General features: G+C 40.7%; 1 protein-coding gene across 2 annotated transcripts in view; it reads left to right on the plus strand.

The window, feature by feature from the left end:
* The first annotated feature begins 242 nt into the window (after positions 1–242).
* Positions 243–22,383, plus strand: part of LOC124711124 — a 71,086-nt gene continuing 48,945 nt past the window's right edge. The window contains exons 1-2 of one of the 2 annotated variants that reach the window (XM_047241010.1): positions 243–745; positions 5,640–5,751. In XM_047241010.1, the coding sequence (XP_047096966.1) occupies positions 631–745; positions 5,640–5,751 (227 nt within the window). In that variant the 5' untranslated portion in view covers positions 243–630. The remainder of the gene's footprint in view (positions 746–5,639; positions 5,752–22,383) is intronic. The other variant, XM_047241009.1, reaches the window with a different exon arrangement.

A 22,383-nucleotide genomic window follows, 5' to 3' on the forward strand; every position in this document is an offset into this window, starting at 1 on the left:
GGTAAGTCCATTTCAGCTCTTCGTTTCTGTAATTTCACTGTATTTCCTTCATACTTACTCGGCCTACTTTCACCAGGTTATCCTGTATTTAGGCTTAGAGTTCCGTGTTAGCTGTTCGTCTATCATTGCAGACAGACGCGTATAGAAGGTAGTCACGTGATGCCAGTTTCCGGTCCGGGACGTAAACGCAGCCGGACGTAAAGACGTTACTGGCGGGAGACACTCCCTACTCCGTAGTAGCAGTATGACTGGGCCTGTATTTTCAAATAATTGGAAAATTTGGGCTATAATTATATAAAAATGTTAATTTGAATTGTACGGTCGTGGTTATTGTACAAGATGAGTCAGTTTCATTAAAATAAACTGCTACAGTGTACATGTGTAACTTTGACATTTCACACGTGTTCACTTTATCTTTGCTGCAGGTTCTGCGGAAATTCGTTTATGATGCGAGATAGCGGTGTTTTAGTTTGTTTAAGTCTTTTGAGTGTAGGCGTTGTCATTTAACCACAGTACTGTCGACTGTTAGTTTTGAACTTAGTTACGCGTTATTCGAGTAAACTGAGCGTAGAAGTGAACAGGATCATAATTCTGCGTAATAATTGTCCGCAATTTCTGTTTGATTGTACCATGCCAGTAACAACAAAGTTGAGGCAGTCTGCAAATCCTGTCGATCAGGCAACTTTGCCGATAAACGAGCGAATTTTGAGAGAATGTCATAATCTATATACCGACCCTGACAAAGGTAAGATATGTGGCAGTCAGCTACGTCTCCTACAAAAGAGATTTCTTGCATAGTGTAGAGAAAGGCATTTGGCCTACGAGAAGTAGCGCCAAAGTTTGAGAGCAGGAAGAGCGTGTTCAGAGGGTTAGTTTTTGAGTGAAAAATGAATGATGCCCTAGCTTATGCTTAAATATGATTCATTCCTAATGTGTTGAATTTTTCTGCATCCAAGCTGATGACAGGTTTTCGTACGCACATTTTCAGAGATAACTGAACGGTGTCGTTGGTACGTCACTGACTGGGTGCATTTTACGTTGTATACATGTTCCTTTCGCTCATAACATTTATCCACCAATTCAAATAGAAAATATTTGAGGGCTCACAACCATCTCTTAAAGTCCAGTTCATAGCTTGCCGAACGTCACAAGGAAAGACCTCCTTTTCAAACACCATTTGGATTGGGTCCCTGTGATGTCTGCGCTGTCGCCGTTATTTAACCAAAAAATAGTTTCTTTCCGCTGTGGAAGAATTTGAATTAAAAACTCACAATTGGTTCGCTCTGGTTAAAAACAACATATGTTTAAAAGCTGATGGCACGTAGGCGTGTTGACCAAACACCATAAGAATGTTAGACTGATAGATTTGTAATTTAAGGAAATATATTAATAATAAAGTTAGATATGAAGACTAGAAGTGAATTATCATTCACAGTTTGGCTGATTTCTACCTGTACCTGTACTGCCAAAACAAAATTTGGTGAATGTGTAAGGACTAATGCAGTTGTTTCGTTCTGCAGTCTGGCAGAAACAGATGCGTGATTTCTGTGCCTTGTCTTCATTCTGAAGATTGGTTTGATACAGCTGCCCATGTTGATACAGCTGCCCATGTTAATCTAGCCTATTCAAGTCTTTCCACCATGGTGTATCTATCACACCTGCTTACTGTATTCAACCCTAGGTCTCCCTTTACAATTTTTTCCCTCCTCCCTCTCTCTCACTATTTCCTTTACCAAATTAACAATTCCTCCATACCTCAGGATGCCCTAACAACCGATCCCTCAAGTTGTGGGAACAAGTTAATTCTAACATGCTCACTTGCCTAAACTTCAGCTGTTAGTGACTCTATGCACTACCTTTTGAGATATGTGAACATTCCGTAAAGATTGCTTCTGATTCCAAGGCTTACATGACACACACTATTGTTAAACAAAATTTTTGTTTGGAGTTCGGATTAATGTAGGACTAGTGTTTTAATACCAAAATGAAGATGCACTACACAGCAGTACTTCAGTCTGTACAGAGCTGAGCATTCTATTACTATGATCAGTAAAATGTTTTCCCAGTCAATGTTCCAGTAGCTAAAATTAAATGTGGAATTTTCTGTCACAATATAGTTTGCATTCTTTTCCTTGGGCTCCATGTTCATAAGTGTTAGCATTTTGAAATGCTGGTGTTTCATTACTTTTAAATGAAAACCCTCAACTTAAAACATGCCATTTTCAAAAATAAAGAAAGAGAAGAGAGAAATGTATTATTTGTTGTGTGAAATTGTTCCTGATGTAAATGGGAAGTTAATGATGGATACATTTTTAGTTTAATGGAAATATTTGGTTGTGCTGCTCGCATAATAAACTTCTGTAGCCTAAGATATGCTGTTTAGGGTAAAAGTGAGCAAATAATTCCTTTCATATCTAGAAACTCTTAGAATAGAACAGGGTTTTGTGAGGTCTGTAAACTTATTTTTGTGTGCTCAGTTCATTGATGCTTCATTGAAGACTTTGAGCCACTGCCAGCCTTAGCAAACTCGCAATGTTTTGTGCAAAAGCACGAGTATAACCATTACTGCATGCTATATGCACTCCAGTATGCAATCTAGAGGCTGTGTTAGAATAAGGTAAATTGAAGTTTTATGAGATTGATGGGGTAGCCATCTAATGGATAATGTCATATCTAAACAAAAGAATGAAGAAAGTTGTATTTAGTAATTCAACCAGTATAATCCAGAACATAATTCTGACTGGGGAGAAATCACGCATGGGGCCTCCAAGGCTCTGTCTTAGGTTCACTGTTGTGTGTCATACACGTAAAAGATCTTCTGCCTAATGTACAGTAAGCAGAATTGGCTCTTTTTGCAGATGACACTAGCATTGTAATCTATACCAGCATACACACAGAAACTGAAGAAGTGGTAAACAATTTTTTTTAAAAGTAACATTGACTGGTTTTTTGTGAATGGTCTAACCCTCAGTTTTTAAAAGACTCGACATATTCAGTTCTACACATCTAGGGGTACTACACCAATGAGAAGCATAACACATGATGAGGAAATAATAAGGTGGACATTTCGAAATTCTTTGATGTCCTTATCGATGGAAATTTTAACTGGAAAAAGCAAATTTTGGGACACCTTAAACAACACAGTTCAGCCACATTTGCTCTTTAAATCATTTCAAATCATGGGAAGACCACAAATTAGTCATGTGACCCATTCTAGGACATTGCTCAAGTGTGGGGACCCATATCTAACATGTCTAACAGAGGACATTGAACATATACAGAGAAGGGCAGCACGAATGGTTAGAGGATTGTTTGACCTATTGGAGAGTGTTACAGTGATGCTGAAGAAACTGTACTGGTAGACTCTTGAATATAGACATAAACTATCCCGAGAAAGTGTACTAACCGAGTTTCAAGAACTGGCTTTAAGTGATGGCTCTAGGAATATACGACAACCACCTGTGTATAGTTCACATAGGGATTGTGAGGAGAAGATCAGATCAATTACAGCACACACAGAGGCATTCAATCAATCATTCTTCGTATGCTCCATACTAGAATGGAACAGGAAAAAAACCCTAATAACTGGTACAGTGGGACATTCCCTGTAGCATGCACTTCACAGTGGTTTGCGGAGTAGGGATGTAGATGATCAGTAAGTTGAAATATTTTACATATTTTCATTCAATAATGTCACACAGAATAACGTTCTGGGATAACTCCTCTTTAATTATTGAACACCATGTATAAAATTTTCTCCTCTGTGCCTTGTACCCATGTAAAACGTTTTGGAGTAAAAACAGTTGGGAGAGATCTGGCTTATAGCTTTTCCTGATTTTTGTCAGTTACAAATAAACTTGAACATTAGTGTTATGTAATGGTTCCTCATGAAATTTTTCATGGTTGATGTACAATATACATACATACACAGAGTGTAATACCAATATTAGATGAACCAATCACAAAGTTCACGTGTCATCATAATGACATGCATTAAATGTGGATCAATAATTGCTGATGGTGAAAGTAGACATTGGAGCAAGCTACTGATCAATTTGTCACCACAACCAAGACTTTTCCTTGCCCCCATTCTCTCTCTCTCTCTCTCTCTCTCTCTCTCTCTCTCTCTCTCACACACACACACACACACACACACACACACACACACACACACCTCTACCTGCCATAGTTGTTAGCACACTGGATTCACATTCTGGAGAGGACACAGCTCAAATCCGTGTCCAGCCATCCAGGTTTAGATTTTCCCTTATTTCCTTTAAATTGCTCCTGCAAATGCTGGGATGATGCCTTTTAAAGGCATTGCCAATTTCTGTTTCCACCCTCAAAACATTCCGAGCTATTTAGCCGTAATCTTTCCTCCTGCTGTCATCAGGGCTTAAGACTATCATGATGCCTGGAAATTACGAACATCCTACCCACAATCCTTCCCACCCTTGCTAAAGTGGTATTCTGCTGCGTACCCAGCTTACATGACATCCTGGTCATCCCTATACCACTCCGCATTGTTTGCAAAGGTGTAATATCCCTGTGGAAGACACAGGCGGAAGACGTGCCTACTCTAATGTAGCACTGTCGTAGGCTTATCCTGTTAAGAGCCCTGTCCACCTGTGAATTCAGCCATGTCATATACCAGCTCTTCTGCAATTTCTGCATAGCATTTGATGTCAGCATGGACCAGTAACTAGCTGCCCACCAAAATGAATGGGCACTGCCAAACTGCACGAGAGCAGTGTTGACCACCCAGTGGCAGAGCACACTGTTGAGCACAACATGCTCAAGGCCATTGTTTGCTTCACAACCCATATGTCTGTAAACCACCTCTCCCCGGCGTCACCTCAAGCATCAGCTTTTATGAACTATTTCGAAGGAAAACTATGCCGACGGAACGATGGAAGCTATTCTTGCAACACATCTGCCATTTCTGTAATCGTCCTACCTTTAATCTCTAGTAACCCACTGCAACCACACGTTTGATCTGACAGTCTCCCTTTCCTCTGTCCTATCACCACCACCCAATCAATACCTGCTTGTTGTCATTATCATACACTACATGAACTCACGAGCTCCAGGGCCCATGTGTCGTCGTTTCTTGGCCCATGGACATGCAGCCTCTCCATCCCACATTCCTGTCCCGAGCATCTGCTGCCTCTCTGAGATGTTAGCTACCCGTCTCCAATCCCTCTTCCTTCTTCCTACTTCCAACCTCTTTGTCCCTCTTCATCTCGGTCTTTAAAAGATTGGTCCAAAAGCTAGCAAAGTTTTCATTCTTTTTTTTGTCTCTCTGTCAACAATTTGAAACAATTGATTGTTACTTTGATCCTATTCGAGGCATGGCTCAAAAACATTTAGTTTGGATATTCTACACAGTTGTTGTTTATTTATATAATTTTATTTATCTGTAGAAAGTTTAGTGCATTTGGAACACCTATTTCTGTGATTTTCTTTGCATCCATTATTAGTAAATGACTCATTTCCTTCACACTTTTAACTAATTCATGAAGAGCATTGTTACACTGCTGATAGATTATTAACAGCAGCAGTAAATATTACTGTAATTGAGATGTGTGTGCATGAGAAAACATTGTGTGTTAAAGAATTATTTATTTCTGTTGTTGCAGGATTAATTAAAATAGCAGAGCAGTTTGGTCTAAAATTATTAGCTCCAAGAAAAAAAATTATTGTCCTTTTAATAGGAAATCATTCAGCAGGAAAATCATCCTTCATAAATTGGTGTGTTACATTTAGTTCTGCATGCACAACCTTCTTTTCATTCATTAGATATGCTATCATCTTATTTATATCTTGCCTATATGTTCATGTAGTTGTAGAGTTTATTGTTCATAAATAGAAAGCCTCTTACTGTTTGCTGTCTTTCTTATTTGCATATAGTTACTACACCTTTTTCTGCACATTGCTTGGTATTCGGTGGCAGGATTAATGAAATTCATTTACTGAAAGTATGTTGCTGGAAGAACTAAAATGCCTGTCATCTGTTTGATGGATGCTAAGTGGAACCTCTGTTTTATTGAAATCAGCTGCACAGTCATCCACGTAACAGGTCACTCTCTATTTGTGAGTGATGTTTAACATTTATAGTTAAAAGATAAATTCCGTAAGGACTTTTATTATGAATAATTGTTAATAGAACGCAATTTTGGTTTTATAATATATTTTGCATATGTTTATAAAGCGACACAGGTTTACTTGATGCAGTGACCTTCCATTTTAAGTATTAACACCATTATTCTAATACACTTTCTTATCATATAGATGATAGTGTTACTTAATGTAGTATATTTGCTGGCATAGCTTTCAGAATTAAAGTTTATATTGTGCTTGTTTTATTACTGAACAAAAGCAGTCATCTCTGACAGCGTGTCTATGATATGTCAGATTTTGCTGAAGACTGTTTTATCCATGGTATAAAAGTAATTTGATAATTGACAACGAAATATGCTAGGCATCATTCAAAGCCAACAGAAGTTACATCTGCAGTTACAGCTTGCCGGAACATGTTTCCATTGCTGGGTTTGATGAATGTTAATTGATTTTGGTTCATCCGGCATTAAGACATAGAGCAGTTTTTTAATTAAACCTTTCATAAATAGTAATTAAAAAGAGGGAGTGAAAGAAAGAAGTGGGTGACACATTGGCTAGATAATGGACTTGACTCTGAGAAGGTTGCAGCTCAAATCCTCACCTGGTCATTCCAGTTAAGTTTCACGATTTCCCTAAATTGCTTAAGATGACAGCCAGGACAGTTCCTTGAAAGAGCATAGTCAATTTGTGAACAGTTTGAGTTCAAACAGCAAGGAGCCTAATCTGCACTACAACCTCATGAAGACAGCCCGGGGTCATTCTATGTCATGAGACATAGCGTCTCAGCTATATCATCTTCAGTTTTGTTGCGATTGTACAGTGTGTACCTACTATCGCTGAATATTAATGAATCAGTTGATACAGAACAAGATACTAGTCTCTTCTCACAGAGTGAAATTGACAATAAACATTTGTGCAGAGTTCTGTTTGATACAACTATCGCACTGCTGGCTCTGTAGAGAGAAAGCTGCCACCTTCAGTGATGATTGCTGACTGGGCTGAGCAGTACTATGTTCAGATAAATCAAGCATGCTGATGATGCAGTGGTGTATGGAAATTCTTCTGGTCGTGTGCATGTCAACTCGGCTCATTCGTCGGTGTGTCTGGCAGTGACTATGCTTACTTGGGTTTCATCACGAGGTACCAACCTTGCTTGGCACCTCATTCTTCGGACGACATCACATACAGGATGTGTGAAGGGACCTACATGAACTTCTGCGAAGTCTTAGCTTCATTAGTAACTTGGTGTAGGTAAAGTAGTCACACTACAAGATGCCTACTGTTAGAAGGTGAGGAACAAGAGAAGAGGAATGTGCCCTGTACAGATGCGCAACACGAGTAGCACAGTCCTGGCTCAGGTGTCTCAATGTTAGCATGGTAAGTGGGTCAGTGTTGGTGATTCAGGCTGTAGTGTCCATGCCTCCTGACATGCCTAAAAGTTGTTTCATCTTCTCCTGGCACAGTGTTAGTACTAGAGCTGGTATCACAGAGCCCTCTCTCTTCAGAATGAGGAATGCGCAGGATCCTAAAGTTTGACAAGCCATTGTTCCTGAGGCAATAAGAGTTAGAATCTCAAAACTTTTCATTATATCACAGATTTTTGTGCATAACAAAGACACAATGTAAATGAAAATAATTGAGCAATGCCCAGAGCACTCTCTTTTCAAAATTATTTAAAAATTTGGTTGTGACAAAATATCCTCATATTTTAACAAGATATAGAGTGTAACACACTCTCAAAATGTCATAATTTGTTGTGTGTAGTCTGTCTGCCTCTCAGTAAATTAGTGACTTATGAATGTTCTTACAAATGTAATCACAGTATTATCAGCCCATAAATACAAAATGTACAGTGACACCAAAAATTTTATAATCAACTATGCTACTGGAAAATCTCTAAAACACATATTTTGGTTTTGGTGCCCTTTCTGTGAAAGTATCAAAATGTGATTAATGTTGTGGCCAATAATTTTTCTGTCGTCCATTTCTTTACAAAATATGTCTGAAGAAGTTGCCTGATTTTGTAAAAGTCGACTTATGCACACTGTTAATGGCAGGTTGCCCTGATTCATTCATAACGAGATATTTAAAGGATGCCCTTTGGAAGCACTGCAAGCTGTTATAAGTCCATATTCCAAAGCAAAGGCCTATTGCACCATATCAAACTACCGCTTAAGCCAAACAGAGACCACAACCTAAACACCGTAGCACACTCACCATGCAGTCCACAGATAGCATTAGGCCTACAGTTGGTTCAGACATTCCCTGGACTAGCTTATATGCTGGATTCTAGCCTCAGAGGGCACTCCTGATGACTATTGCCCTCTGCATAATGGTGCAGCAGTGGTCAGCAGTAAAGTTCCACTAGCTATTCATTTCCCATAACATCATCAGGTCATTTCATCTGCCCGCCCTCCCCCCCTCCCGCCCCCATTCCTAGTAGTGGCCAGTGGGGATGAAAATGCACGTGGTGTACAGTCTGGAGTAACCATCACTGGGAAAGGCTGTGGATCAGTGTCAACAGATGTTGCTGCAGAAGGCTGAGGCCCGGTGAGGCTTGTTGGAAAGTGTAGGCGCTGCCATGGGACGAGAGGGGTCCACCAGCATGGAGAAACGAGTGGCTACTGACCAGGATGAATTTGGCGGCGCCACCAAAGTTCATGGGCAGGGGCCACGGTATATGTCATGGACTGGTGGAAGGATATCATTTCATGGATCCAGATTGGATCGTGTCTGAACATCAATGGTCTTCACTGGGGCCACCCACCTGGAAGGACGAGGCCGCAGTAACGTGCAGTGGTGGTAGATGCATCACGTCACAGTGGGTATGGTGAAGGTGGCTATGAAGTTGCTCTTTGATCGGTGCGGCCTTCAGTCGGGGTGGCTTTGTACGTTTGTAGAACACAACAGAGGTCATTAGGAGCAATTGTCGGATGTCATTCCCTTGTGGGTTGCAAATGATATATAATCTTCCATTTGTTCAAGTGATTGGCTGCAAGGTTGAACTCCAAATATGTCGAAGCCAAGTGATGAAGTAATACTTGTGCTGGTTGTATTTTAGACCTTTTGCTGCCAGCCTTTAGAGCAAGAACTCAAGTTTATGGAGATGGTCCTCTGGAGTTTCACTTGTAAACAGGATATCATGAAGGTATGCAGCACAGTGTATAGTATCTTGTAGTACTTGATCCCTGAAACTGGAGTATTGCAGGAGCTGGGGAGGTTTCGGAAGATAACAGATTACAACAGGAGAGACCATATGATGTATTGATCCCTGGGTAAGCTTGTGATGGAATCCAAAGGAATTTTAATAAAATGCTTCCGAGAGGTCAATTTTTCTGAATAAGGTGCCTTGGCCTAACATTATTGCAAAAACTGTGTCGTGGGTCGGTAGTTTCCAATTCAGCTTGTATGTTCATCATTATATTAAAATCACCACAAAGTCTTCAGGTTCCATTGGGTTTATGTCCTGTTACTAGTGGAGTGGCCCATTGATCATGGGGAATAGGCATTAACAAATATTCATTGGCGAGCCTGTTCCTGTATGTTTTATGGGTGTTTTAGAGCCAGGGGCACTGGATGAACTTTAAAAAAGTGCAGGGCATCCATCTCCTTATGAGTGATGTGAACTTGGAAATTAGTTGCATTCTCTAATGTGGATGAAAAAATTTGAACAAAACTAACTTTAGCCTTTAAGGCAGTGTACGGTGGTCCTGATTGCATAGTGTATGCTGTTTCGTGAACTTTAAATCCAAAAAGTTTGTGAGTAAAAATGCAAACTTGTCTGACAAGGGTGTGTAATGTCTCTGTAGGCCTGAATATTTGTCTTGACTGCTTGCAAAGGCATTGGCCCTAAACTTCAGTGTATTATCTTTGCAAGGTCACAGAAGCACTGGTGTCAAAGAGCAACTTCACCAAGTGTTTGCATATGTTTTATTTAAGTCGTTTGCTGAGTTGCATTATTAGAAGTCTGCACGTAGGTAGATTTGTCACTAATTGGGTTCACTTCCACAGAGTGTATTTGCATCATAACTGCTACAACATACTTCTTGCAAGTGTCCATTTTTGCTGCAGCTGTGCCATGTTGTGTGCCAATAGAGGGACACACTGTGTGTGTGGTAACAAGCAGTATTTACAGTTGGACAAGATGATGACGATGATGATGATGCTGCTAGTATGACCCATTGCTGTGGGTGTAGTTGTTTATGGGGTCATCTGGGCTGGAGAAGTGGTGTCCTGCACAATGGCCATGGCATCTTCATCCATCATAAACAAACTCTGGGCTTTTGTGAGCAGTTTCATAGGCTTGAGCCATTCACATTGTTTCCATCTGAGAGTGATCTGATTTCTCCAATGTATGGTTCCTCACTTCAGAGTTAGGGGCAAGAGACACATTAATGTCCCTGATTATTGTGTCTGTGTAGTACTGCCCACACAGAGATTTAATGTTGCAATTCTACTTAATCATTGTAAGTCAGAAGCTCAATCTGCATAAGATTGGTTGTATCCCTTTTCATGCTGCCAAAATTCTAACTCTGTTGTAACAACATGTTTCTGCATTGTAAAACATTCTTTCAATAAAGAAAAGACTTCAGGCAGGTCAAGTTCTGCCGGATTCATGAACAGTTCTAGTTTGAGTATTAGATTATACAGTTCCACAATTTCCTGACAAGAGTATTGCCATTTGTCTTTCAGTGGTGTAAGGTTGGAAGGCCATAAAATATAACTGCAGTCTTCGGCATTGTGTGTGTCACTCTTCAGTTTGTTCATTAAATGGTGGAAAAGCCATGAACATGGGTGCCACAGAAGACACGCCTGTTACACTCACTAATGCTTGCATTGCCATCAGCTTGTGGTTACCCTGTGCGATTTGCATTAGTAATTGTTGTGTTTCCTTCGTGGTTGATAAAGCTACTCTCTTACCTAATTACAAAAACATTCAAAGTCGGACTTGTGCATGTTACAGGTCTCGAATTCTGGCCACTTTTGTAAAAAAATAATCTACACACACAGCCAATGGGGGCTCACTGCGATTCGTGTGCAACTAGGGATACGTACAGGATGTGCCTCAGAAACAGTCTAAGCTATCTTAACTCCCTATTCCGTAAGAAAATCCTGTCTAGACTGTATCAAAGTTCTGCCTATCACAAATAGAGTCCAAAGTATAAACACTTTAGTGGAAGTGATAGCACACTTACCGCATACTCCACCAACTGCATCATAATTGACTCAGACTGTCCCTGGCTACTGACATGGATTCATCAGAGAGCATTCCTTATAACAGCCTTCTTCTGGGTAGTGGTGTCACAGTGGTCAACAGTAATGTTACACCAGTGGCAGACAATAATGATGCACCAGCTGTACAATTCCCGTAGAGACATCAGGTGTTTTATGTTGAATATTGTAATGAAGTACATGAAACAATGAATTCAGCATTGCTGACTGGAGTTGTTGGGACTTGAAATTTGTTGTAATTATGTCAACAATGAACTTGTGATATGGCGGTGCAATATCAATTAAATCCTTGCAGCTTTGAAAATGTTAATTATTTTTTATTCCGTTTAACTACGTGCAAAGTTTGTAAAGCCTAAAATAATTTTCTTCAGATGTGAATAACTGCTTAATCGATGCAGTTGTTAATGTTTAGGTTAAGATATGCAATCATCTTGAAGCAGTGTGCTTACACGTGTATCATTTTACGTAAAGATCACATAAAACATTCATACAGTATCCAATAGTTTTGGAAATAACTAATAAGCTACATTATATAATGATATCTGTAGTACTGTATAAAGACAAGGCATGGTTTAAAGTTATTACCAAAAATCTTGATAAGTTCTTTAGTGATTTACACCAGATTTTTACACAATGCTCTAATAAACATTCGGATGGACTAGGCTCCATAGTTTTATAAAACACAATGTACAAATTTTTTGTTAAATCTGACTGCCAGAAAGAAAATGCTGCGCTCTGAAAACATGTGGTTTCCTCTTCCTCCTCACATTCTGTATTAAGAGCCAAGAGGAATGTTGTAGTTATGACTTATTGATTTATAATTAGAATACTGCTGTGGAACCTGAATTATCCAAAAGAGGTTGAAACGATAAGAAATACTGCCATTGAAGCCACTGTTCTCACAGATCCAGCAGCTGGAGATGTCCCCTCCATACCCCTTAGACTCCATACCCTTTAGATTAATGTCTGTAACAGATTTACCCATTCACCCCTCAGGGGCTCAGCATTCGTTTGTTGAGTACGGGCTTGGCAACCCTGGTGTTTCTGAGCTGCAGATGGGTATGTGCTGCCAACCCTCTGTCATTGTAAGCACTGGGCACGCTTCAGTGACCAAAGTGCGGCGCATTGGTGGAATGTTGTGTGTTTTGGATACCAGAGGTCTTGGCTTCACCGCCTGGACTGCGAGGAAGGTACACACCTCTTTAAAAAACCTCTCAACCTCAAGGTGTTCTATGTGCTGATGAGGTGAATGTCTAGTGGGCAACCTCTGGGGCACCTGCCACTCCCCCCACCCCCACCCCTCGCCTCCAGTTGTATAAGGCTTGCTCAGGCATGCAGGACTCTGCCTGGGTCAACAGTTGTTTCCCTAGTGTCTTGTGGGATCTTTATAGAACGGTCTCATTAAACTACTACTACTGACGGGTCGGGTGTCCCGTCAGGTAGTACCTTCACCCATTCCTCAAAGAGAGCTCATTTGGTCAGTCTTTCCGAAAAGAAGTCTCAGAATCATAGTAACAGGGCATTAGTGTGCCATTACACTTTCATTGTAGTCAAGCGAACAGAGGGAACCTTTGAGAAAGTCTCCCTTTTCTATATTCACAAGGCATTGGAAGATATTGTTGGGTCTCAAAAAAAGTGTCAAACAAATTTGTAACGGAACACTTCTAGTTGAAACTGCTAATTCAAACCAAATATCTAAGCTTCTGGGATGTAAGGCCTTAGGTGACTACCCAGGTGAGGCTGAGCGGCATAACACCCTTAACTGTAATAAGGGAGTGGTTACCTGCTCGAATATAATGGAGGTGGACACCGCAGAGTTATGTGAAGAATGGAAAAATATGGGCGTCATGGAAGTACAGACCTATATGAGGAGAGCCAATGGCAAATTGGAAAAATTGGCGACACTTGTTCTAATTTTTAGTACTCAAGAATTACCTGAACGTATCATTGCAGGCTATACTTGTCTTAAGGTTCGCCTGTTTGTTCCTAACCCAGTGTGATGCTACAAATGTCAAAGATTTGGCTATGCCATTATGGGATGTAATGGGAAGGCTACATGTGGCAGTTGTGGAAGGCTCAGCTCACAAATCAGGCAATTCTTGTACCCTTCTTCCAAAATGTATCACCCAGTGTGGGTCAGAAAGTGTGAGGATTACCACAAGGAAAGGAAAATTCAGGAGTTGAAAGTCAAGATATGCATACACCATGGTGAAGCTAAAAAAGCTTTTAAAGCTATGCAACTGCCAGTTTTTGCTACTTCTTTTGTATCAGCCCTTAAGATGCCAATCACTAAGTGTGATGCCTCCACACAAACTCGGACCACAGATTCAAGTACGAGCACATGCACTTGTCAATGTACATATGGGGCAAACATTCCACTTGAAACTGAGGTCATTTGGAAGCCGTCAGCAATAGGCTTACCACCTAAGCCACATACCACAACTCCCACCTCAGGAGCCAACTAAGCCATCCCTTCAACCCAGGCACAGCTCCTCACGTCAGTAAAGAAAGTCCTTCGAAAAGCAGTTCCAAGTCGAAGAAAGTGGTAGTTAACCCTTTGGATCGGCGAATCTCTCCCTTTCTGAGGGCGACTATGCTCTTGAGGATATGAACTCCCAGCCGGGACAGGAACTGGCTAAGGTTCCACCCTGGCCACCTCAGTAAATCACCCTCCCCAAGGGAGAAAGAAAAGAACAACCATCACTGAACAATGGCTTCCATAAGGACTTTAGTGTTGCAGTGGTATTTGAATGGATATCGCTCACATTTGGAAGAATTGCAGCTCCTTGTCCAGGAGAAACTGTTCTGCATCTGCTTACAAGAAACGCGTCTTAGTCACCGACACACCTGCATTATATGGTTACCATGCATACAGGAAGGACAATACTACTCGAGACAGGGCAAAAAATGGAGTGGCTGTTTTCATTGATGACAGATGCCACTCCTCTCCTGTCCCTCTTACCACAACCACACAAGCAATTGCTGTGAAAGTTCTCGCATGCCTTAATATCACAGTGTGTTCTTTGTACCTTATCCCTAATGATGCCTTGGATGCAGACGCACTGACAGAACTCTTCTGGGTGTTCCCGCGCCCTTCCTTCTTGTGGGGTACTTTAACTTACACAATGTGCTGTGGGACTCGCCTACCGATTGTTCCAGGGGTCGGATAATTGAGTGACTGTCCATTCTGGAATATATGCCTTCCGAACACAGATCAGACAACACACTTCTCCACAGATACAGGGTCTTTTTCAGCCATTGACTTTTGTTTTTGTTCTCCACCCATTGCAGACTCAGTTCAGTGAAAAGTGGCTCCAGATTTACTTTATAATGACCACTTCCCAGGATCCGTCTGCCGACTAGGACACTGGCTGACGGGAGACCATGCAGATGAATGATACAAAGGGCAAATTGGTTGCAGTACAGTCGACAGGCTATTTTTGAACGAAAGGATGTGCACAGGAGATGTTGGCCCGTATCACTTATGAGATCCAACAGGCTGCTGCAGAGTCCATACCCTGGTCTAGTCGGACGACGGCGGCCTGTACCTTGGGCTAATGACGACTGTTGGTTGGCAATCGGGGCCAGATGAACAGCTCTGCAGGACCTCAAACACTGGAATCTTGATGCATTCAGATCTGCGAGAGCATAGGTGCGGCGAGTGATAAAAGAACAGAAGAGGGCATCCTGGAGGGAATTCATGACTTCCATTAATGCTCCACTTCCACTGCACAAATTTGGGAATCAATAAGATGGATTTCAGGCAAGGGTAGTACATGTCCTTCTGCGGCCTTGTCAGATAATGGGGTCTTGGTTGACACACCAGAAGACATGGCTCAGGTTTTAGTTGAGCACTTCTTTACTATTACTACATCATCCGGACAAGCTTCTGCTTTTTGGGTGTCCTGTAGGACTGAAGAGATGAGAAAGCTCAGTTTCTTCTTGCTTAATGAGGAAGTATACAAACTTCCGTTCTCCATGTGGAAACTGGAACCACCTTTGTCTGCAGCCAGACACACTGCTCCAGGACCTGATGAGATCTGTTATGCCATGCTTCATCAGCTGTGCTCTGAAGCTAAAGGATAGCTCCTCTCTTGTTTCAGTCAGATCTGGTTTGATGGACAGTACCCTACAACTTTGGAAGGAGACAATATTAATTCCATTCTGGAAACCAGGCAGGGACCGTAGCATCCCTAAGAGTTACAGAGTGTAGCCCTTACCAGTTGTATGGGTAAGACTCTTGAACACATGGTCAACCGTCACCTCGTCTGGCTGCTCGAATCCCAAGGTTAACTGTGCCATTCACAGTGCGGTTTCAGGTGCTGCTGTTCCACCCTTGACAACTTAATCGTATGGGAGGTGGCGATACAGGAGCCCTCCTTATGCCGAAACAATTTGGTTTGTGTGTTTTTTGACCTCAAAAAGCATATGACAATACTGGGAGGTACAACATCCTTCACCAACTTTATGAATGAGAACTACGTGGACGGCTGCCACTTCTTATCCAATCGTTTCTGAGGACCTGCTTTTTCGATATTGTGTTGGCTAGGCCATGTCGATTGCTATGTTCAGGAGAATGGGGTCCCTCAGGGCAGTGTCCTCAGTGTCACGTTGTTTGCCATCTCTATCGGTGGCATTTCCTCCACAGTCAGAAGCCCTGTTAAATGCCCTTTGTTTGTGGATGACTTGGCAATCTCCTTTTCTTCCTCTGATCTTATAACAATGATGAGGCAGCTACAGCTGACAATCAGAAGGCTGGAAACTTGGGGCAGGACAACTGGTTTTCAGTTCTCACCTAGGAAGACTACATGTGTCAATTTTAACTGTGCTCGTCGAAGTTTTAATCAGCTTGTGCTCACAATCGGGAACAATATTTTACGTTTTCAAGGCACTGTGCACTTTTTGGGTTTATCATTTGACTCAAAATTAACTTGGCTCCCACACCTGAAAGATCTACGAACAAAGGTCTTGCAGTCATTGAATATTTTTAAATGCCTTCCTGACAAGACGTTAGATGCTGTCCACCAGGAGGGCATTAGGATATCAACTGGAGCCTTTCGGACCAGCCCAGTTCAGAATCTGTGTGCAGCGGCTGGTGAACCACCACTCTGGTTTCGGTGACATACCCTTTGGCTTGATAGGCACTGAAAATCTCAGCAGGACTAAGGCAGGTAGGTGGACGGACAGATGGACCACAAAGTTATCCCATAAGAGTTCTGTTTTTATCGTCTGAAGTACAGAACACTAAAAATGGGGAAAATTTGCTGCAACAAGCTTTTTAAGCAGTTTAAATAACGATTTCACCACGGGCTTTCCTTTCTGATTTTCCTGTGCGTTATTTCTGTGAGTTGCACAAAAAGTTGTGATAGATTGAGAAGTTGGAGGATTGTAGCTAAATTAGCCTAGGAACAATGACTTCCCAAATTTGAAAATTTCTTATGCATTTCCAATTCCTAAGAAAGGTGCACTCATGAGAACAGCTCCATTACCTACAATAAGTTACAGATTGAGCAGAAATGTGGTAAAAGTTCCTGTAAGTCCTTCGGTGCAATCTGTGTGAACTTAATTGAAATTGAAGACAGTTTAGCTGAGAGGATCTTCCAAAATGGGTCACTTGATGTGAAATGATCCCTAGGGATGTTGTTGAAATAATGTGCAGATAAAAAAAGACAACCCTGAACCTTCAGTTTTGCCAATCAAGACTAACAGATCACAGTTACACAGTGACTGGGTTGACGCAGCACTCCCAGATCCTACTGCAGTTGTTTTTCATTCTTGTCGGTGTACCTGTGAGCTAGCGATCACCACATACAGCAGACCATTGCCGATCTCTATTGGGTAATTGTCCAGCTTAAGACATGCTGTTCCCTGTGATCTATAGCTTTGTATTTCCATGAGGCCTCACACTTCACAAAGTATATGTATCCACTAGCAGTCTGATGCCACACACAGAACTGCCACTCAGGTGACAAGCCAGCACCAAGCAAACAAAGGAAGCCTTAATGGTGCAAGGAATAGAGAGAGGTCTTAGCACTCAGAGACGACACTGTACATGTGTATGCAAGTGCTACTTGTGCGAATGCTTGTCAGTTTTGTTTTGCCTGTGTCTGATACAGAACTTACTCCAATAGCTGATTAATACCTAGCATTCCTTTTCATCATGCCTGTCTGCCACTCAGTGCCTCCACTATGTGGCGAGTAGCAATCCTTTTTGTATTCTTGCCATTCCATCTCAGATTTTCCATTATGTATTTAGGTTGGTGCATAAGTTTGTAGTGTTTTTCCAAATGTTTAATAAACACAACATATACACATAACAGAGACTTTAGTAATCAATAATATATTATCCTTCACTATTTACAAGAATCTTCCAACTCTGGGATAGCTTTTAGATTCCATGACTGTAGAAACCACATGGTTTTGAAGTGAAGAACTCATTGAGCCATATTGAGAGTGGTGCATTTTCATCTGGAAAGGAAATCCCTTGAAGGCTGTTAGACAGAGAGCAGAAAAGATCAAAATCTGAGGGTGCGAGATCAAGTGAATAAGGTGATTTGAAATGACTTCCCAACCAAACTCTTGCAGAGTGTTTTTTGTCCATCTAGCAGAATTTGTGCAGGCATTTCGTGGAGCAGCATCACCTCACAGAGTCATCATGGTCATTGTTCTTGGATTGTATCTGCAAGACATCTCAGTCTTTGACAACAAATGTCAGAAGTGATGTTTACACCTCAGGGAAGCAGTTTGTAGTACACCAAACTGTTGCTGTTCCACCAGATGCATAACATTATCTTTTGCAGATGCATGCAGGGTTTTGTATGGGCTCCGCCATACCTTTCTTTTCCTTATGCTATCATACAAGACACCACTTCTCATCACCAGTAATGATACAGGATAGGAATGGTTGATGATGAGCAAGTGGAGATACACATATGGTCACCTGCTGATTTTTGTGGTTTTGGTTGAGTACACACGGTACCTATACACACAATTTTTTTAACATTTCCCTTTGCAAGCAAATGTTGCACAATGGTGAAATGATTACATTTCCCAGTTCTCGAGTTCTCTGACATGGGTCATTGTGGATAAATGCATTTAAATGATTGTCATCAATGAAGGTTTTCCTGAATGTGGAAAGTCACTATTGTCAAAACAGTCCTCCTCAAAATGATAAAACCATTTTCTTGCCTTGCTCTGCCCAGTGGCATTATCCTCATACACAGTGCAAAGGTTTCTGACTAACTCTGGTGCTGTCGCTCTTCTATTGAACTCAAACAGAACAACATGTTGGAACTGTTCAGATTTCTTCACTTAGTACTCCATTTTCTAACATCAACAGCTTCACTCACTATAACCAAATGACAGTATGTAAACTCAAATAGCTACACAGAAGTACAAATGAAAACTGACAAATGATAAATAAACCTACAGCAACTGGAATATCAACATACAAAACAAAAATGCTACGAACTTTTGCACCAACCTAATAAATAACTTGATGACAGTGTTATGAAAAGGGATTTGTGTGCAGATGAGAGAGGTGATGCAATACTGTGAGAAAAATTCTACAAAGCCCTGAAAGACCTAAGTTGAAATAAGAAACCTGGAATGGATGACGTTCCTTGTGAATTATTAAGATCCTTGGAAGAACTAACCAGGATGCAATACTGCACCTGGTATGTAGAATATCGGAGACAGCTGCAGTCTTTTCATCCTCCAAGAAGAATTCAATAATCCCAGTACCAAGCAGAAAGGATACCAAGAAGAAATTTGGAAAAAGAATTAAAGTTCAGGAGGAAGCAGTAAAAACTTTGAAGTTTGCTGATGACATTGTAATTCGTACAGAGATGGCAAAGGACTTGGAAGCTCTGGTGAACAGAATGGATTGTGTCCTGAAAAGATTGAAGATCAACAAAAGTAAAACCAGGGTAATAGAATGTAGGTGAATTAAATTGGAAGATGCTGAGAACATTAGATTAGGAAATGAGCCACTAAAATTAGTACATGGATTTTGATATTGGAGAATAAAATAACTGATACCACAAGTGGATAGGAGGTAAAGTGCAGATTTCCAGAAGCAAGAAACACTTCTGAAAAAGACACATCTGTAAAATTCAGATATAAATTTAAATCGTAGGGAGTCTTTTGTGGTGGTATTTGTATAGAGTGTAGTATTGTACAAAAGTGATACATGGATTATATGCAGTTCAGACAAGAAGAGAATAGACGCTTTTGAAGTGTGGTGTTGTAGAAGCATGCTGGAGATTAGATAAGTAGATCAAGCAACTAATGAAGAGACTGTCAAATTGGTGAGAGGAGCTTCATGGCACAAACTGACTCAAATATGGGACAGGTTGACAGGACACATATTGAGGCATCAGAGAAGAGTTAGTTTGGTAGTAGGTGTAAGTATGGAGGAGGGTAAAAATTACAGAGGGAGACCAACACTAGACTACACTAAGCAGATTCAGAGAGTGTAGGGTACAGTAGTTAACGCAGGTGTTACATGATTTGGACAAAGTAGACTATTATAAAGAGCTGCATCATACAGTCTTGTGTCCAAAGACCATAAAAACAGCCATGTGTAAAACCTTTACCATTGTCTTTTCTTATACCTCACCCTGTAAGCTTATGATACCACTTGGTTTCTAATAAACAGTGTTGAATGAAAATGGCAACCATGGTTGTTTCCCCATCATGGTAATTTAAATATAACTCCTTGTGGCTTGCTATTACAGTTGCACTATCTTTTTCATTAAATCACATACTTCATTACCCACTCTCTGTTTGAATGCTTAAGGAAGAAAATAGGGTTCTGTTCTATATCTCCAGTTAGATACCTGTCCTCATTTTCTTTTTTAAAACTATTGTAGATGTTGAAATCTGCTGTTGTTTGTCACTACATGAAATATTTCAATTTTCTGTCTCCTTTATTTTAAGCAGTAGCGAAAAAAGCAACTGTTTTATACATTTTGCATCATATACCAATTGTGCATTCTTTCTCATTATGCAATATGCATATGCGTTTTGCCATATACTATTTAAAAAGTGTCTGACACAAAGAATGTTCTTGAATATCTGTATTTGAGCACTGAAGATATTCAAAAATTATAGAATGCCAAATTGTTTGTATATTTTAGATTGTGTGCTAAATTGTAAGCTACATAAAGTAGACCTGTGCAACTAAGATAAAAATAAAAAAAAGTATTAGATTTAGCAGAGAGAGTCCCTTTACTACACCAATTACAGATAAATTAATTGTTGTCAGACATAGCATTTGCTGTTTAATCTAAATCATGTGCAGGTTAACAACTGTAGGAAAACACAGCCTGTAGCTTAAATTTGTCAACCAAGTAATCTTTTCTTTTGTGGTTTCCTGTTTGGGAGGAAGTACATCCTTTGCTGCCATCTGACTTGGGCTTTGAAACTGGCAGTAAGCTTGTCCTCATAAACTTCCTCTTTGAAATAGTACTGTTACACTATTAAGGAAAGAGCAGAAGCAAGTAGATCTGAAGTAAATAAAGTAAATCAAATACTATCATAATACCTTATTCTTGCGTCTGCAGCGAGAAAATGTGAACAACAGTAATTATCACTCTTACAGTAGTTTTCCTTGTATAAAAATTAACTTTTGACCTCTCAGTGATTACATGTTTGTTTTTTTGTCCTGGTCTCATTTTAAAAAATGTATGAGTTATTAATATTGAATAATTAATTCAGTTAATCCTGACTCAAAAAAGTACACAGTTTTCTGAAATGGATACTAATTTAATAATGATCCACAAGAGGCGCTTTATTATATTTTATTTACCGCAACCAGTTTTGAACAGTGGCTCATTCTCAAGCAGTATGTTATAAGGTCTTAAAAATAAATTTTGTAGAAGGAATGAGCCATTTCAAGGAGAATGAGTCATCGATAGAAACTAGTAGCAGTATATAAAAAAGTGGAAAAATATATCTAAAAACAAAGATGATGAGACTTACCAAACAAAAGCGCTGGCAGGTCGATAGACACACAAACATACACACAAAATTCAAGCTTTCGCAACAAACGGTTGCTTCATCAGGAAAGAGGGAAAGACGAAAGGATGTGGGTTTTACGGGAGGGGGTAAGGAGTCATTCCAATCCCGGGAGCGGAAAGACTTACCTTAGGGGAAAAAAAGGACAGGTATACACTCCCCCCCCCCCCCCCCCCCCCCCCCCACACACACACACACACAAGCAGACATTTGTAAAGGCAGAGAGTTGCCTTTGCAAATGTCTGCTTGTGTCTGTTTATGTGCGGATGGATATGTGTGTGTGTGCGCGCGCGCGAGTGTATACCTGTCCTTTTTTCCCCCTAAGGTAAGTCTTTCCGCTCCCGGAACTGGAATGACTCCTTACCCTCTCCCTCAAAACCCACATCCTTTCGTCTTTCCCTCTCCTTCCCTTTTTCCTGATGAAGCAACCGTTTGTTGCGAAAGCTTGAATTTTGTGTGTATGTTTGTGTGTCTATCGACCTGCCAGCGCTTTTATATATATATATATATATATATGGATGTGTGTGTGTGTGTGTGCGAGTGTATACCCGTCCTTTTTTTTTTTCCCCCTAAGGTAAGTCTTTCCGCTCCTGGGATTGGAATGACTCCTTACCCTCTCCCTTAAAACCCACATCCTTTCGTCTTTCCCTCTCCTTCCCTCTTTCCTGATGAGGCAACAGTTTGTTGCAAAAGCTTGAATTTTGTGTGTATGTTTGTGTGTCTGTCGACCTGCCAGCACTTTCATTTGGTAAGTCACATCATCTTTGTGTGTGTATATATATATGCCACTTTCCTTGACGTTGACCTCCACCTGTCCAATGGCCAGCTTCACACGACCATCCACATCAAACCCACCAACAAGCAACAGTACCTCCATTATGACAGCTGCCACCCATTCCACATCAAACAGTCCCTTCCCTACAGCCTAGGTCTTCGTGGCAAACGAATCTGCTCCAGTTCGGAATCCCTGAGCCATTACACCAACAACCTGATAACAGCTTTCGCATCCCG

The sequence above is a fragment of the Schistocerca piceifrons genome, chromosome 8 (genome assembly GCF_021461385.2).
Source record: "Schistocerca piceifrons isolate TAMUIC-IGC-003096 chromosome 8, iqSchPice1.1, whole genome shotgun sequence".
In the NCBI taxonomy this organism is placed as follows: Eukaryota; Metazoa; Arthropoda; class Insecta; order Orthoptera; family Acrididae; genus Schistocerca; species Schistocerca piceifrons.